Source organism: Electrophorus electricus, chromosome 10 (assembly GCF_041902795.1).
Source record: "Electrophorus electricus isolate QZ-2024a chromosome 10, ASM4190279v1, whole genome shotgun sequence".
NCBI lineage: Eukaryota > Metazoa > Chordata > Actinopteri > Gymnotiformes > Gymnotidae > Electrophorus > Electrophorus electricus.
Window position 1 is genome coordinate 672,501 of NC_137506.1, and position 17,783 is coordinate 690,283.

The following is a 17,783-nucleotide window of genomic DNA, read 5'->3' on the forward strand; positions in this document are numbered from 1 at the left end:
GTTCCGTCAACAACCTGGCCAGGTGGGGGCGCTGCTCCGTGCACTCACCGCAGAGCTGTGATCCCACATCCTGACACGCACTGACAATGCAGCCAACCATGAGACATAGTCTGCACTGCTTGGCTTTGGTGTATGTGTGGTTATAGATAAATAACTGTTGTCTCTTACTTTAGCAGTGTACATACTTGAGGGCTAAACAAGACGTCTATTTATGCGAATATTGGACAAGGCACATAGGCACAGTCCTATTCAGGTCCTGTCCGGGTCTCAGCGGTACATCGCAGGCAGTTTGAAGCGCCTCCCTCCGCTGAGGTGAGTCCGATCAGTGCTCGGCCAGCGTTGGCGGGACAACGCGTTCTTGAGAAGACTTCGACGCGTGTAGACGCATATTCAGCCACACGCAGAGGTGGGTAAACCAAATGGAGGAGAATCTCTCCAAGAAGTGGCTCTCGGCCATGTGGGAGGAAGTGTATGTGTGTGTTTTAGCACACAGTGAATGTTTTCACAACCCTAAACTCCTCTATAGAGTTTAGAAACGAAAATAAAATGAAAGCCAGTCCTGAGTGAAGTTGAGTGGTCCCATTAGGGCTCTCGGTACCAAACGTAATCAAAGCTGATTGGTTACTCTGCTGGTCCAACTGACTCCTGGGTCAAGGGTTGTTGGCAAACCAAGTGCCTTCAGAACTTGAGGGCTGAGATTTCAGAATCTCTTCGGTGTGCCTTTTTTGCCTGTGTTGAAAGGCAGCCCTGAGAGAGCCAGTTCTGTGTGTGTGTGGCGCCACAGATTTATCTCGTGGTTACGCCAATGTACCGGCTGCAGTCTTGGACTTGGGATCCATGATGATGGTTGCCGAGGCAATGAGTTGTGGGGTGGGGGATGTAAAAAAGCTGGAATTAGCTGGGGGGCAGGACAGGGTGGAGCAGGGGCAGAGAGGTGAGAATCTTGATCCGCAACATAAACGCAGTTATCGACCGGTGGTCGGAGGACAGAGATAAAAACCGAGGACGCGTAACAGCAGGCGTGGAAGCTGTGACTCCAGAGCGTCTCGGCGGGTATCGAGGCTGCAGAGGCGTCACTTCAGGCGGGCCAGGACGGACGAGGTGACCTCGGCCGTGAACGTGGCCTGGGTGCGATTGAACAGGCAGAGAGAGATCAGAGGTTTCCAGGGGCTCCGTCAGGCGCCGTGCACAGGTGATGTGAGACAACGTCACGCAATCACGCCGCAAAACGACGCTGCGGCTCCCGCCTCGGGGAACGGAGAAACCTCCGCTCTGAAATAACGTCCACAGAGCTGCAATAGCGTCTGACGTGCTGAGATCAAATCTTATTTCTGCACACGTCTGCTTTGTATGCTGCTCCCTCAGTGAATTCCTATATGTTGAATTCCCCGCCCATGACCTAGACGTCACCATTGGGTTTTAATACGGCACAGCAACGCTTCTCTGCTCGTGGACTAATATTTTCCATTTCCTGAGGTGTGCTTCTGCATACTAATGCACCGGCCTCCGAGGCTGGACCTCTGGAGAGTAACACCCCCCAGCTCTGAGTTGATAAGACCAGAGAAGGACTGCATTTAGATCGTCCTTAGCAGAGAATGTTGACTGCTGACGTCTGCCATGCAACGGTGCAGACTAGCCAATCCATTCAATCCATTAAAGTGCTTTGAATGTTAGGACCAATATCTTGAAGTCTATTATTTGTGTTGTGTTGAGACCAGTGAAGACTGCAGAAGACTGAAGATGTGATCGTGACAATGAGTACCGGTGATGGTACCTGCTGTAGAATGCTGAATTAGCTGGTTTTTAATTCAGATATCATACAGCTAGTTCAACAAATACAGCATCACAGTAACTGAGCTTCGATGCTACCAACGCATGTTCCAATGTTTCTGTAAGGGATGGGTGAAGTTTGGAAATACTTCTAAGATGAAAATAACAGGTGCAAGTGAGTGATTTAATGTGGGGTTCCATGGAAAGAGGGCTACCCAAGATGGGAGAGAGATGTAATGTCATTAAATAAATATGGAAATTAGACAATTTTGATATATTGGATTTGGAACTGATCAACAGGGCCTTAGCCTTATTACAGCTCAGCAGCAGAAGTTATGGTTCATCCAATCTTTCATCTCTGACAGACACGAAATAAGATTAGACAGTAGAGAAGCAGATGTAGGCAATATGGATATGCAGAGTTGTGTGTCATTTATTTAACAAAGGAAATCAATATTAGAACGCCTCATAATATGTCCCAGAGGTGCCCAATAGTGACCCCTGCGGGACACCATATAGAACAGTAGTGATAGTAGATGTCAAAGAGTGATGAATGGAAAGTATTTCATATTTTCAAGATATGAAGGGAAGCAGCCAGAGTTGGTGATGCCTACAGAAACGTTCTGATCCGATTGGAGAGACGTTTATGAGAAGCGACATTAAAAGCTGAGCTAAGGTCAAGTAGGATACGAATGGACAGCAAACCTGAATCAGTTGCCAACAAAAGATCATTTGTGATTTTAAACAAGAGCTGTTTCTGTACTGTGAATGGCGTGAAAACCCAACTGAAAATAACACCAAAGATGAAAAATGGGTTATGAGGTGAGTAGCAACTACAGCCTCTAAGACTTTAGACAGAAATGGAAGATTTGAAATTGGACAATTATTGAAATCAGTGGGGTAAGCGTTGGGTGAATACTGGGTGTGATTCCCGGGGAATCTGGCCAGAACACAAACATGAGTTTATAATATTACTGACTAGGAGAGAGAGTGAAGGCAGACAGGAGAAGAGGATGAAGTTGGTATGTTGAGGTACTGAGCGTAGTCCGAAGATCGGTAACGGATTTGAGCTATCTGTGTGACGGCAGGGAATCGTGCAGAGAGAGAACCATCCACGGAGGCTGCCAAGTCATCTGGGCGGACTGTAATTCCAAATTTCTCTTTTTGATTGAGAAGAAAAGAAAAGAAAAGAGTCAGAAAACTATTAGGTGGCTTTAGAAATTTGTTAGTGGTTGCAAACAGAATCTTCCGATTTTTTGGAATCCGAAAGGGCTGAAAAATGCGAGGGTTAGCAGAAACGCTTTACGGCTTTCACGGGGACTTAAAGATATCCATTAGAGGGGCAGATGCACAGGTTTGATTTTCAAGTCAAATAGGTTTACAACGGCTAATTCATCACTAGGTGGGTTATATAATTACATAACAATATATAATTATATATTACCAGGCTGGGACTTAGAACCTGAAGGAAGTACCTTATATAATTGTGCCAAATAATTTGGGTTTGCCAAGTTTCACTATGAAAAGACGATCAACTTGATGTGGAAATAGAAAAGAATTTCAATGTAGTGATGGTACATTAAAAAGGTGGGCCGTGAGAGTACGTGAGGGAGAGGCCGTAGTGATGAGCTAAGGTGTGCTCCTTTAGCAGGTGAAGCGCTCCCCTCTGCGCTGTGATGAGTCTGTAAGGCTCCTGGGTGAGTATATCCACTGTGTGAAATTCAAAGGCCACTAATAAGACTACATTTCGGACTGAGGACTGTAGTGTTTATTTAGACCCAACAGTCTGGATGGAGTCTAGCTGACAGTGGAAGCATGCATTAGATTTAAAAAAACAAAACAAAACACAAAACAAACAACGAATAAACCATTAAACAAACAGAGGGCCACACAGAAACAGAGGAAGTGAGTGCACAAAGCTGCCAAAGACAGGTTGATTAGTAATAGGAAAACAAAGCACGTTGGGCTCAGGCTGCTGTCCAAGTTAAAAGTTTGGAGATCCATCAAGCTCGACACCGTAGGCTGATGACCTGACAGACAGAGTCTGGTCTGCTTTCCACTGACAAGTAGCACTTTCTCGCAATAGCCATCAAGGTACGCCAGTTAGGTAACAGCCAAGTGCCTAGCATGAGTCGAAGCTTACTCGCCGAGTGTGCAGAGCTTGTACATGGAGAGCAGCAGAAAGGTGAGTGAAGGAGACCGAGAGCTGTAGACCAGATCAGCCAGTGGAGATCGGGGATCATAAAATCCCGGGAGACAGGAATCCACAATATGTTGATGAAACTTGACACAAACCAATCAAGACCTAAAAGTAAAATAAAAACAAACAAACAAAATGTGGAGTTGGAAACAATTTGGCGATTGTTTGGAGAGCAGTAACAGCTACACCTGCAGCGTTTCCAACCGGAATCCCAGTGATGTTCAGGGACGATATAAACCTGGGGATAGGTCTTCATAATTTGTTCAGTGTTGAAATAGGAGGCTCTCACGCCTCCTCAAGCACACAGCTTCGCAATTTGCTTCAGAGTTCAGTTTTGAGTTGTACCGAGACATGATACAATGCAACTTCAGCAGTACGAGCACTGATAGCTCAGTGGTTAATGTACTGAACTAGTCATCAGAAGGTTGCCAGTTCAAGTCCCACCACTGCCAAGTTGGGCCCCTGAGACCCTTAACCCTAACTTGGTCACAATTAATTCATTTAAAAGTTGATTTGGATAAAAGTGAATGTTATAGGATTGTTATTTAAAAATAAATCAAGAATTCAGCTCCGATAAAATTGTTCCAGAAGCATTTCTGCTTAAAATATAAGGTTGAATTTATTAAAACCATATAAAATTCTCAACAGATCTCTGTCACACAGCCATGCCTCCCAATGAAACAGATCTCTGCATTTTCCGAAGACTGGACTCTGAGGAGCTCCGAGCGTTCCTCGCACGTCCAGGGAGCTTGACTGTTCCCAAAGTGACCCGTCCACAGGCATCCCTCTGCACTCATGGCCATGGGCTGATCAATTTTTACCCGTTCAGCTGATGTTCAGGCTGTTTGTTTTATCATCTTAAGTTTTTAATTGCGTTGTGTCATGTCTGTTGGTATGACGACAATGGTTCCTCAAAAACACTCACCCAGGCCCCATGGCGAGGCAGTTAAACAGTCCCTGTCAGTGGAAAACAAGACGTGAAGAAGGTACTGTGTCTGAGCTCTGTCACTGCAGGGAACAGATTCGGGGCCACCCTGGTGCCAAGTGCCCCGATGGTAACTGCCCCAGGGCTCATATGGTCTCCTCTGCTCCAACAAATGTTTAAAAAATGCCTTATTTGCCATTTCTTCTTGCAAAGAGACGACTGCTAGTGTTTAGTCCTACTAAGGCTGAGTTAATTCAGGTAGAGAACACGCGCATCGGGCTCCCTGAACCAATCAGATACATGCTGTAATTTTGCAGAGCTCAGTGCAAATTTGTCGTCACTGGCTAACCGGTTGTGTCCGTCTCCATGGCTACTCAGGCACTGGAGAGGTAACATTGACCAAACAGGGAGGTAACGATGGTCACCAACACTGAAAAGGCGCGCACCGACCACTGCTCGTCACGGACGGCTGGTCCACGGGGCGCGTCTTTCATCGCTCGTTTAACTGGACGTGCTCTGAGCGTTTATGTTTTTTCCACGCTGAGCCTTTTACCTGAAAACCCACTCAGCGAACCGTTTGTTGGGGCTGATTTGTATGCTGGTGCCGTTTCGGTGGTGACCTTCAATGACACGCTGCAGGGGCCAGGGTGTGTGCGTGTGTGTGTGTGTGAGTGAGAGAGAGCAGAAGGGATTTAATGAGTGCACAGGACTAAATGTCACCATCTAAACAATGAGAACGATGGTATGGGGTGCTGGTGGAGCGCCTGTTGACATTTGCTGCTAAGATAATTAGCCGCTAAGAGGCTAATCTGGAGGTACCCGTCATGGGCCGCCGGTGGGAAGGCGTGAGAGGCACCGGCCCGGCCTGATCGATCGATACCGGCACCGTGGGGACGTGCCCTGCCTCCCAGGGTGGACCGGCGGCTTGGTCGGATTCTGTTGCAAGTTTGTAAAAATGACAGGAGTCACCTTTAAGAAGCTGGAACCAGTATGGTTTCGTACTGTTAATTTATTGTTTAGATGTGCGACATCGTGGTGCAAGTGTAAAAAGTGTCGGTACAAAATAAAAGTCCTTCAAAGTCCTTGAAGTTAAGACTTCAGAGTCGGATGGGATGGAGAATTTCAGCGCCGTTCGGTGGGCAATCCGTCTCCCTCATGCCTCAGACGAGACTTCAGCCACTCAGGTTAGATCGAGTCTAATCCTAGTCTACGACCACACTGATGTGTTCTACTGCATTTATTTTAAGCCTATCCAGGCTGCTGAAATGATATTTGCTGTGACGTTTGGGCCGTGGGTCGTCCAGACGCCTCTACAGACGCGTGTCCTGCCAGGACAGCACTGGACGGTGGCTCTCTGTGAGGTGTCCCGCTTGCAGGACCTGTGGGTGAGGCTCCTCCCTCACAGGAACCAGGAGGCCAAGTCATCATGTGTCACTGTCCTTCTGCATGGGGAGAACTTCAGTTATCCAGTACTGGAAGAGAGTGCAGACCACTAGAGTTTCATCTGAGAGAGAGAGAGAGAGAGAGAGAGAGAGAGAGAGAGAGAGAGGGGAGGAGTTAAAATACAAACCCTTTTTACTGTTCTCTGTCGGGTCTCAATGTACAACAGAACGAACAGAGTGAGGGTTCGTGACGCTCCGTCATCCGTCCGGGGGACATTTCTTTCTAAAAGCATTTTGCAATCTCGGAGGTCAGTAAGAGGTCACCTGTATGCAGTCTATAAAAACAAAGAAAGCCCTAAAAGAGAATCCTGTGGACACACACACTCCTAAAGCAATTTTAACACTCAACACTGAAAAACACCGAAGTGAGCGTGTTTGGCCTCTGCTTTCTCTCATATAGAGCCTTATTTCAGCTTAACTGAAGCCAGTCTCTGAGGAGAGGTGAGAGAACCCTTAAAACCGATCCGTCACGCCTTCAGGTGGGCGGGCGCGGTCTGCATAACCGTATCCGTTAGTTGTGCCTCCAGTACTGTAGGAACTGTGTGTAGGTACAGAAAACGCCCCAGTTCTGTGGGCGTGAGAGAGAAGGCTACTCTCGGACCATTCCCCCAAAATCTCTCCGAAAACGACGCTGAGAAACGAGGGCAACTGTGGCAACTGCTGCCCGGGGGTTTCTGCCTCTGAACCAGGGCCAGCCTGTTTACCGATCACAGCATAACCATGCGCACAAAGATAAGCCACACTGAAGGTTTCAGCTCTGGCATAAACTGACCACATGACGGGCTTCATTAAGATGTTCTCGGGTCAAACCGACACTTCTGACCTGAAATACAATATCTGACACGATGACTGTGGACGTCCCAGTGTTCTTTACGTTAGAACCTAGTAGGGAAGAGAACGTTTGCCCTTTAGAGCCTAACGTCCAGACACACACCCACACCCACACACCCACACCCACACACACCCACCCACCCACACCCACCCACCCACACACACCCACCCACACACACCCACCCACACACACCCACCCACACACACCCACCCACACACACCCACACACACACACCCACACACACACACCCACACACACACACAAGACTATTTGCTAGATCTTTTAGATGCTCAAGTGATCATACCATAACCGAATAGGACTGATCCAGGATCTGCCCAGAATAACAGTAAATATGCACCAGTCCCTACAGTAAACACGACACATAACAGAAGAACAAAACAAGCCATTTCACTTTTCTGAAAGGGATACGTCAGAAAGCAATCCCGCCCACCCGCACCTAACCGCGCCCACCCCCGCATCGCTCGGGAACACTTGTGATCACAGTGGAATGGAATATTTGCACTGAGACAGCGAGGCATCTGGGAAAGGCAATCCTCGAGAATGAACAGGGATTAAACATGCGTGTAATGTAAACAAACAAACAAGGCTCATCTCAAACCCCAGCATGCTGTTTTAATTACCAAAGTCTGACACCAGAGTGCACAGAACAAACGTGCTGACGTTTGTCCTGCTGGGAATAAATGTGGCTGGTAGTGGTGAAGAGCGTCGCGGTACGGCATGTTGCGGACGCCGGTGACACGCCATGGATGCCATTTAGACCCCGGCGGAATCAAACTGCTCAAGAAGCCCTCAAAGGACGATCTGTACCGGGGCAAAGCGGACCTGCAGGAATGACGGAGATCTTCAGCTCGGCTCAGTTCCCCTCAAACAGCCGTCCGTCACGGCCGGCGAGGAGGCGGAATGGAGGCCATCCTTTGAGATGATTATCCGTAATGACGGCCGACCTACTTCCGGATCGTTGAGCGATTCCTGACGGTAATGGCACGGTAACGTGGGCTATAACACGCCAAACGACGCCTTCAGCTATGCGGAACAGACATTGATTTTCGCTCACGCCGTTCAGTTAATGCGGCGAGACGGATGGACTTCGGAGTCTTCAATAGGCTCAGAGCGATTTGTGGGCTTCCCTGCAGTCGTGAAAATTTACGCTTTAATGAATGTGGAGGGAGTGCTTTTTTTCTCGCATTTAGCAAACAAAAAGAACAAAAGTATAATTAAGAGAAGGAATTCACCCTGCACAAGTGCTTCAGGGGCGACCTCGAACGGGGTGCAGGCGAGACGCAGATAACTGGGGTTTGCCTGAGCATTTCTGAGAGCTAAAGTCACGAGTTCTTTGCATTTCCTTGCAAAAAAAGAGCAAAGATCTAATTAGAAGGTACACAGTGATCCAGCAGTCTAATTATACTGCAAGTCTGGAATCATTTGTAGGAATTCTGGTACCGGTTTTTGATTTCATGGAAGTTTCATTGGCACGGGTTCACTCTGCATTGCCAGTGCTTTTGATGGGCATATGAATGCGGACTTCTGACATGTTCAGACTGATTGGATGATTCAGATGGGCGATTCAAATTCAAATTTAATTTATACAGCACTTTTTATAACAGCTGTTGGCACAAAGCAGCTTTACAAATGTCCGAGTCCAGTGCTGAGGAAAAACTCCCTAGAGCACGAGGAAGAAACCTGGAGAGGAACCAAGACTCAGATGGGGGGCACATCCTCCTCTGGCCAACAACAGTCACCACAAAAGCAACAGTTTAAAGAGAAAAATTAATTAAAAAAATGAAATAAGCAATTAATGTTCAGCCCAACTTTCTAGAGGTCCTGGTCTTGTCCAGAGGTGTGCACGTGTCCCAGACCCATCCCGCGAGAGGACGTCCAGCAAGGGCGACGGAGAAGTAGTGGGCTGACCGATGTAGCAGGGCGCCCTTGCTGAAGAGATCGTGCTCTGGTTTTAATCTATAACACTACCCAGCAGGCTGCCATACATTTACAGTCAAGTCCAAGTTGTAAACTACCCATGCAGGCACGACCGCTGGACTATGTCTGCCTTCAAAACTGAAATCTTATTCAGAAATATATTCCTACTCTGGCCCATGGTCAGGTGCATCCTGTTGACTTTCATTATCCTAGTTCATTGGTATGTTTAATTCACTAGTTTCATTATCTAATTCATTGGTATGTTTAATTCTAACCTACTCTACTGTACTTGGATATATTCTATGAGTAAATGACAAAGCAGTTTTGTAAGTCGCTCTGGATAAGAGCGTCTGCTAAATGCCGGAAATGTAAATGATCCTGCAGATGTGTGACTGGACACAGTCTGGACACACACACACACACACACACACACACACACACACACACACCTGTGTCTAACATGAGACCACATTTTACAGTGCACTGTTAGGACAAAAGCCAAGTCATGGAGTCCAAAGACCTACCTGAGGGTCCAGGAGACTATGACAAGGCTTTGAATGGTCCCAGGACCACAGTCCTGAAAACAGCTTGGCACAACCATGAGCCAAATTGGGCATCCAGACAACGTGAGTCTTGGTGAGGGAGGCAGGAAATAACCAAAACGTCCCGCTGAAAGACCTCCCGACAGCCCTGTAGAGACACGGCAGGACCTGCTGGACGGACAACCATCTCTACAGCACTCCAGAAACTGGGCCGTTATGGCAGAGAGGCAAGACAGAAGCCAATGTTGACTGAAAGGCACAAAACAGCATGCTCGGAGTTCGTCAAATGGCAAACGTCGCTATGGCAACATGTGGAAAAGCGTTCTCTGGTCCAAAAACTGAACTCTTGGGGAAGGAGAGCAAGAACTATGTCTGCTGAGAAACAGGTACTGCCCATCACCTGGCAACCGGCCCAGCATGGTGGCCAAAGGACTGGGCCATGGCGGTGCTTCTCAGGGAGACCGGTAGCAGTCACAGCGGACTGAACGGGCCAGTACAGGCCTCTCCAGAGACACGGGCCACATGTCACTGAGGCGAAGCGTGCAGCCCAACACTGGCACGCCTGCATGGCTGTGGACAGTCTGAGGGAGCTTGAGAAGATCCACCATGAACCATACACAGCCAGAGATGAATCACGCTTTCCTCACTAGGGTATGTCAGCTTTCATTTTTAATTAAAGTGTTCTCTAAATGGCAATGTGAAAACATGGTTTTATGGTTTATTAAGCGTATATTTTGGGTAAAAACGGGAATTACACAGAGAAGAAAGCAGAAAATGTGCAATCACCAGCTGCTATTGTCAGCATTACTCAGCTGACTTCTGAATACACAGAATTCACCGCAAAGGACCAGCTATGGTGTAGCTCTAGCACACACACACACACACACACACACACACACAGACGAGGGACGTCACGTGAGGACAGACGAGGGACGTTAGACGAGGGACGTCACGTGAGGACAGAGCCCACAAGGGCTGACGTCCAGGTTTCTGCTGTCTGTCGAGGTGCTCCCACTCACCGGCAGGCAGAGGGGAGGTGCGGCTGAACTCCTGCAGGGCGACGCGTAACTGGCCCGCATCCCCCCGACCCAGCAGAGCCCCGAGCCCGCGGAAGCTCCTCAGACCTGCAGGGGGCGACGTCCTGTCAGACATACGAGCGAACAGGGACTCCGCCACGTTGGAGGGGAGGGCGGGGAGGCTTGAGGCCCTGGAGCCTGAGGGGAGGAAGAGGAGGGTAGTAAGTAACAAACAAACAAACAAACAAACAAACAGGTCAGTAGGATGTGGCTCTGTTTATGGTACACAGAACAACACCCACTTGTGTAGCGCGTGAGACCACGCCACATGTTAATTTTAAAACTGAACACGGCCCTGGTCCAACCAATCAGGCTCCAGCTGAGCACCGTGTTAGTTTACGGCTGGACTCAACTGTCTAATCACCAGAGTCTGTTCTCCTTTGGGTTTTAGGATTACTTTTTTTTCCTTCAAATTTGACAACCCAGCAGAATTCAGTGGGTTTCAGCACTTTCCAATAGTTCTGAACCCCGGACCTAAAACCAGTAGTACTGGAGTGTGCGTCACGGGGTATAAGGTTATTCACAGTATACAGCTTGTTACACACAGCACAGGGGTCGGTGTGTATGGGGGGGAGAGGTTTAGAGAGAGAATGAGAGAAAGCATGTGAGCCAGTTTAAGAATGTGTGTGTGAGAGAGAGAGAGAGAGAGAGAGAGAGAAGATATTAGCATGTCCGTAAAGTGAGCGGGTGAGTGCGCGGAGAGGTTTGAGAGGGTTTTAATTATCCTAGGAGCAGCTACTCACACTCACACACACACTCACACACACTCCTGCAGGTGAAACGTCAGGCTCTTGTTCGGAATGCTGACTGCTGGGTGGCTACTGCTCTGTCTTTTAAAAGCATCCACACAAATCCAAATTTCCAGAACTCTCCGGATTAATCCGCCTCTGGTACGGACTTACGATCGGAAAGGTATAGGTCCCAAGTGGTTTGGAGGAAGTCTAGAACCCCGTCGAGGTCCTGTCTGCTGTCTTCATCGCCGCGTTCACCCTCATCCTCCTCGTAGGTGAACTCCAGCGCCCGGGGCCGGGGCGCTGAACCCGAGGACAAGAGCTTCGCTTTGCGCCGTTTCTTCTTCATCTTCCTCTTCCTGTTTCTGCTGAGCGGCTCCGGCTGTCCGCTCTCCACGGCTCCTTCCGATCGCTGTGCTGCGGCGCCCCCTGGAGGACAGGCGCCTGTCCCCCCTGCTTCGCCAGACTCTGAGGCTACGTCTGCCTTCCTCCTCCTCGCCATGTCTTCATCCTCAGTGCCGTCTTTGCCATCCGAACCTGAAAGGTCAGCTGAACAGGAAGAAGATGGATACGTCAGTCCAACACACCGGACTTTTAACATGGTGTGGTTGTTGGTGTTAGACAGGTTGGTCTGAGTATGATCTACTGGGATTTTCACACACAACCATCTCTGGAGCTTGCAGAGAATGGTCCGAAAAAGAGAGAATTCAGTGAGCTGCGGTTCTCTCTGTTCACTCGTTACAACGAAGGTGCACAGAAGAAGATCTCTGTACGCATGGCACGAAGACCTTGAAGCAGACCGTCAGCTGAGAACAGAAGACCATGCCAGGTGATGGCTCCTCTCAGCTGAGAAAATGCGACTGAGGCCGCAATGCACACGGACTCACCAAAACTGGACAACGGAAGAGTATTGCCAGAGTATTGTTTAAATACCACAGCCTGACTGAGTATTGTTTAAACACCACAGTCCATCCCTTTATGACCACAGTGTCCCCATCTTCTGATGGACACTTCCAGCAGGATACTGCACCACGGCACAAAGCTCAAACCATCTCAGACTGGCTCTCAAACATCACTGTACGCGAATGGCCTCCACAGTTGCCAGATCTCCGCCCAGTAGATCACCTCTGGGTCTGGTTTAACAAGAGAGTCACATCACACGTGCTGCCGAAAAACCTGCAGCAACCTGAATCTCTGAGGAGTGTTACCAGCACCACACTGAATCTGTCACGAAGAGTTAAAGTTCTGAAGGCGAAAGGCCCAAGAAAATGACTGGTGTGTGTGTGTGTGTGTGTGTGTGTGTCTGTCTCTGCCTGCATCTCTCTCTCTCCCTCACGCACACACACACGCCATATAATCCAGTAGCGTAATACCAGTTCACATTTCGCTGACACTTGAGACAGTGCCTGGTTGCTGTAATGCTACTAAGATTCCCAGTTACACAGTGTGTATGCTGTCCAGTTTTTCACTACCTGCCTGGCTGGCTGAACGATATGCAAGCAAGCCGTCTTTTTCTGTAAAGTCCTGTGTGTTGCGACTAGGCTTTGCAGGAAAGCTCAGTGGTTTCACCATGTGGCTGGACTGTGTGTGTGTGTGTGTGTGTGTGAGAGAGACACACACACACACACACACACACGTTTAACCGCAGAGTTAAACACCAAGTTGTAGGATAGCCAACACAAACGCTGAAATTTCGGTTCTTTTTAAAGAGTTGTTCACATAGAAGACATTTATTCTAATGAACAACCATTTGAATAAAGTGGGTGGTGAGTGTAAAGATAACAGGTTTAAGTGAGGAAAAGTGTGTCCTTAAATGCCACCATCAATTCATCGCTGACCGTCGTCTTTGGTCAGGGACACATCATTATGTAAGCGTGAGCACATACGCAAACAAACATTTTCACCTCATGAGCTTCTAAAACAATGCACACACACACACACACACACACACACACACACACACACACACACACACACACACACACACACACACACACACACACACACACACACACACACACACACACACACACACACACACTGCTGTCTGCCCCATCACCTGGCCCAATACCTCCCGTCATCTTGTCCTCCCGGGAGTCACGCAGCCATATGGACCGAAACACTGACGGCAGTGGACCAGAACTGAAGCGTCCTCCAGGATGTCCTAGTGCTCATTAATCCCAGCACAGCGGAGGAGGACGATGAGGAAGAGGAGGAGTGGATCAAAGCTGCGAGCTGCCTTTCGCTATAAAGCCCATTATAATGAGGATGGTGTCCTCTGGTGCAGTCCAGCACAGGAGACAAGATGGAGGAATGGGGACCTAATAATACATATATGTGTGTGTGTGTGTGTGTGTGTGTGTGTGTGTGTGTGTGTGTGTGTGAGACACGTTACTGCAGCTTTGCGGGTTCAAACAAGGACTGCTCGGTAGCAGCACAAAGCAATGCAGGAAGCAAAGAGACCGATACTGCACAGTAGTGACGCCGCGCTGCACAGTACTGACGCCACATTGCCAAATGGTGAGCCCACACGGCAAAGTACTGAAGCCACACTGCACACTACTGAACCATGTACAAGGGACATTCATAGGGAGTCTTGAAGCTGTAGGATCATAATGTGGCAAAATAAAAAAAGAAAAAAATCCTTTTAAAAAACATTGATATAACTAGTTACTGCAAGGCAAAGCCAGACTGCACCCTCTAGTGGTGGGCGTATTCATAACACAACAATATTCACATAACCATGATGGGATCACAATGCAACGTTTCCATGTTGGGATCCCTTCAACAAAGTGTCGTGGGAAGATGGCTCATCCTCAGGCACTGGATCTGAGGGATACTTCAGCAATGTCATTTACCAAAATATGTCAATTAGGAGCTCAAGACCTGGGGATCGTGGTCACACGGTGAACAGAGATGTGGCCCTCCCACGCTCCGGCACGAGGCCGGAGAGGAAGAAAATAAAAAAAAATATTAAATAAAAACAAACAGAACGGTGCGAGGCGCTAACCAGTTTGTAGGAGATCGGTCTTCATACGGACTCTTCTGTCTTCCTGTCAGACGCCTTATAACAGGATAAATCCTGCAGAGCGAGCGAGGGTGTGGATTTGAGAACCCCGCAGGGCTGCGCAGTGAGCAAGTTGTAATGAAGTGTGGCAAATAAATAAAGAATGAGAGAAGGAAAGAGGCTTTCAGGAAGATAAAAACATCCCCGCGCAAGAGAAGAGACATACGGCCCCCCCCTTGTTTAAAAGGGACGGAGATGACAAGCGAAGGCAAGCCGTGTTGATAAGGGAGGCAGCGCATCAACGCCTAAACAGGGCGCTTCAGAGGTGCTAAGAGTTTAAGAGCTACTCCGTAAAGGGAACACTCCTGACTGTCTCGCAAGATATCTGCGCGGTTCATTAAACACGGGACGGAAAAACAGCAGAGAGAGAGCAGGACGAGACCAAACGCTAGATCAGAACGTAGCAAACTCAGTGGGCACATGACGGAAAACGTGTGGCCAGATCTGAGATTTGAGTACTGGGACTGATCTGAGATTTGGAGTACTAGGACTGATCTGAGCTTGAGGAAAATAAGTTGATATTATGTCCTATAACATCATCATCCTGTGCTCTGTGTAAAACTCGTATTTGTGCGTGTGAGCATCAAACCCCTACCAAGCACAGTTACAAACTCCTCCGATACCCACATAAATGTGTGTAACTGAAATTGCAACACTTTCTAACCTAAATCGCGGTTTCGATATGAAATTGATCAATCTTTCGGCTCTAGTGCCAAACACATGCAGCTTGATCTACAGCTGCTACTAAGGAAGGGTACTTCAGAGATTCAGGCACAGTACTAAATGCACGACAGTGATCGGTGTGTCCTGCTGGGAGGTACACAACTCACTGATGACAGGTGGTTGTTTACATGAGTGCACCTGTGTCACCTGCTCCGCCTAATGAGGACGTGTGATGATCTGTTCCCTCACATAAACCATTACGCTGAATTTGAGTGCACAGCTACGTCATTTATGTCTGAATTCTACTACGGCCCCAATGCAATAAATAAAAAAAATTACTTTTCCGAGTGTTCAAACTTTTCCAAGGTGATCTAGGGCCAACTTCCTGACTTACCCCTTTGTAATAAATACTAAGATTAGGATGCAAACAGTACAGCCTGATCTTAGACGAGTGCGCTCACTCTAAACCGTACACAACATACACTACAAAGCATCAAATCACAATGCTGCTGAGAAACACTTCCAGGAAAAATAATCCCTGATTGGATAGTATCTTCTTCCCAGCTCCTGCTCCGACACGAAGGTCGTGTTATCCGCTCTAGTGGGTCACAGCGATCACTGGGTGTCCTTGACGGATTGCCTGACCACGGCCTGCAGTAGCTTGCTAGCTGCAGGCATCACACACTTCAATCATCTCTTTCTGTAATGACTGTATGCACTTTAGAGTGTAATCTGGGACATGGCTCTCCTGCCAAAGGGGTCAGTCCAGGAAAAGAGCACAGCAATAAAGGATAGAGATAGAGTGATGTGGTGCAGTGGCTCGGATCAGAGGTGTGTATGTGTGTGTGTGTGTGTGTGTGTGTGTGAGAGCCCCTCTCAGAGACCGTAAACGTACAATTAAGACCTCGTTTCCCACCAGCCGGTCCGTACGTGGTGCCCGAGCTGCCCGTTCTGGCTGGCGTGTCCAATCCGTCTCCGCTGGCGGAGACGTCATCAGGAGGAGGAAGAACAGTGTAGACCTTCCTCCGTGGTAATCTGCACTCTCCAACACGACCTGACACACAGGGACAGACGCAATGAGACGCGAATGTCCACATCACACAATAATAAACTGAACATATTGAGACGTCAAACACCCTGTGCCAAACCGACCCACTTACTTGACTCATAGTAAACCAAGACCAAACCACAACCTTGCAAGCTCTTCACAGGACACAGCAGGAAGGCCTCTCCCTTCATAGCTGAGTTAAGCCCACGACGCCTGAGACCAAGACTGGACACACACCCATGTACATATGCACCCGGTGCCGCCAGTTACACATGGACTTTAACCAGTAAGTTACCAAGCACACATCAAACAGGGCTGATCCATACCAAGCCCCACTGGTACCATTAATGCATGCTTAGTGCTACCGGTTCTGACTGGACCACTCATTAATCATCATTAGGCCTGAACCACTAATGACAGCTTTGAAATAACACAGACCCAAACAAACAAACAACAGAGAGCCAATACCACCACCAACCCGAACACAGAGCCAACACCACCAACAGTTATACCAAAACAATATACCTTGGCTGATCTTTGTGTATGATGACTTTAAAAAAAAAAAAAGTTTTACAAAATGACAACGTTCTTGTCAGTCAGCGCTCTGGAGGTCTACATCCCCGTGGATTTTAGGTTAAGACTTTGGTTACAGCACCAGGTGTAGGTCATCTACTGGTAGTTTCATGCATGTGCTATTTAGGGTTTGCTCTAGATTTACAGAGCAGGAGAAGCCAAAGAACCAAAATCAACTGAAATGCAAAACCAGCGAATACCAAAAAAAGTGATCTGCATTAAGTGTACTGTGAGCTATCCGCTGTGAAGTAACGCGCTTGTTTAGTCCTACCAGGTCCACTGCTGGGCTTGGGCTGAACTCCAGGCGCTGTGGCCGGTCTGGGCTTGGGCTGAACTCCAGGCGCTGTGGCCGGTCTGGGCTTGGGTGCAGGGTAAAGCCTCTGGAGGACTTTGGCCTGGAATACTGAGAGATGTGGTGTGCTACTGGGAGGTCTGGGAAGCCACGGCACCACCCAGTTCGCTCCAGTAACGTAGCGTTAGCTTACGAGAGTTGACGAGACAAATCAGTTCTTACCTTCTTTTCTAAGTGACATTTGGGCACAAATAGTTTTTATTTCCTATAACATGGTCAATCCAGCTTTAAAGAAGCTTTTCCATTATCAATATGCGTTTCCATTAAATATTACTGATCAACTTCGTAGCCATCACTGCTAACTTGTTTAGCTTAGCTAGCTAACTGACTTATCTAACGATAGTTACATAGCTAACAGCTTTAGACGGCGTTAAAATACCCACGACGACCACTGAACCATTACATTCCTGCCAGTCGTGCAGCATTCGGTTAAAGCATGCACAACATTAGTTACAGATTTGCATTTGCAGAAACCAGATCAAATCACTTTACTTCACCGCAGCGTCTGGCATCGACCGTACCAAGCTGGCGGACCCTCGTCCCCGCTATGTGGCCGAAGATCGACCTTACCAAGATGGCGGACCCCGTCCCCGCTGCCTCATTGACATGCGCAAACAGCGCCGA

The 17,783-nt window shown here is 48.2% G+C and overlaps 1 protein-coding gene across 2 annotated transcripts; it reads right to left on the bottom strand.

Moving 5' to 3' along the window:
- Positions 1-5,865: 5,865 nt before the first annotated feature.
- On the bottom strand, positions 5,866-17,678 carry erich1 (glutamate rich 1). Of its 2 annotated transcripts, XM_027027099.3 has the most exons (6): positions 17,322-17,676; positions 17,079-17,210; positions 16,082-16,240; positions 11,628-12,005; positions 10,669-10,863; positions 5,866-6,399 (listed from the first exon to the last, which is right to left on the bottom strand). In XM_027027099.3, exons 1-6 carry the CDS (start codon positions 17,338-17,340, stop codon positions 6,320-6,322), a joined length of 963 nt encoding a protein of 320 aa, XP_026882900.3. In that variant the 5' UTR covers positions 17,341-17,676; the 3' UTR covers positions 5,866-6,319. The 2 variants fall into 2 exon arrangements, with proteins under 2 accessions (XP_026882900.3, XP_026882901.2); XM_027027100.3 differs by lacking the exon at positions 16,082-16,240 and having other exon boundaries at positions 17,322-17,678.
- Between the last annotated feature and the right edge of the window lie 105 nt (positions 17,679-17,783).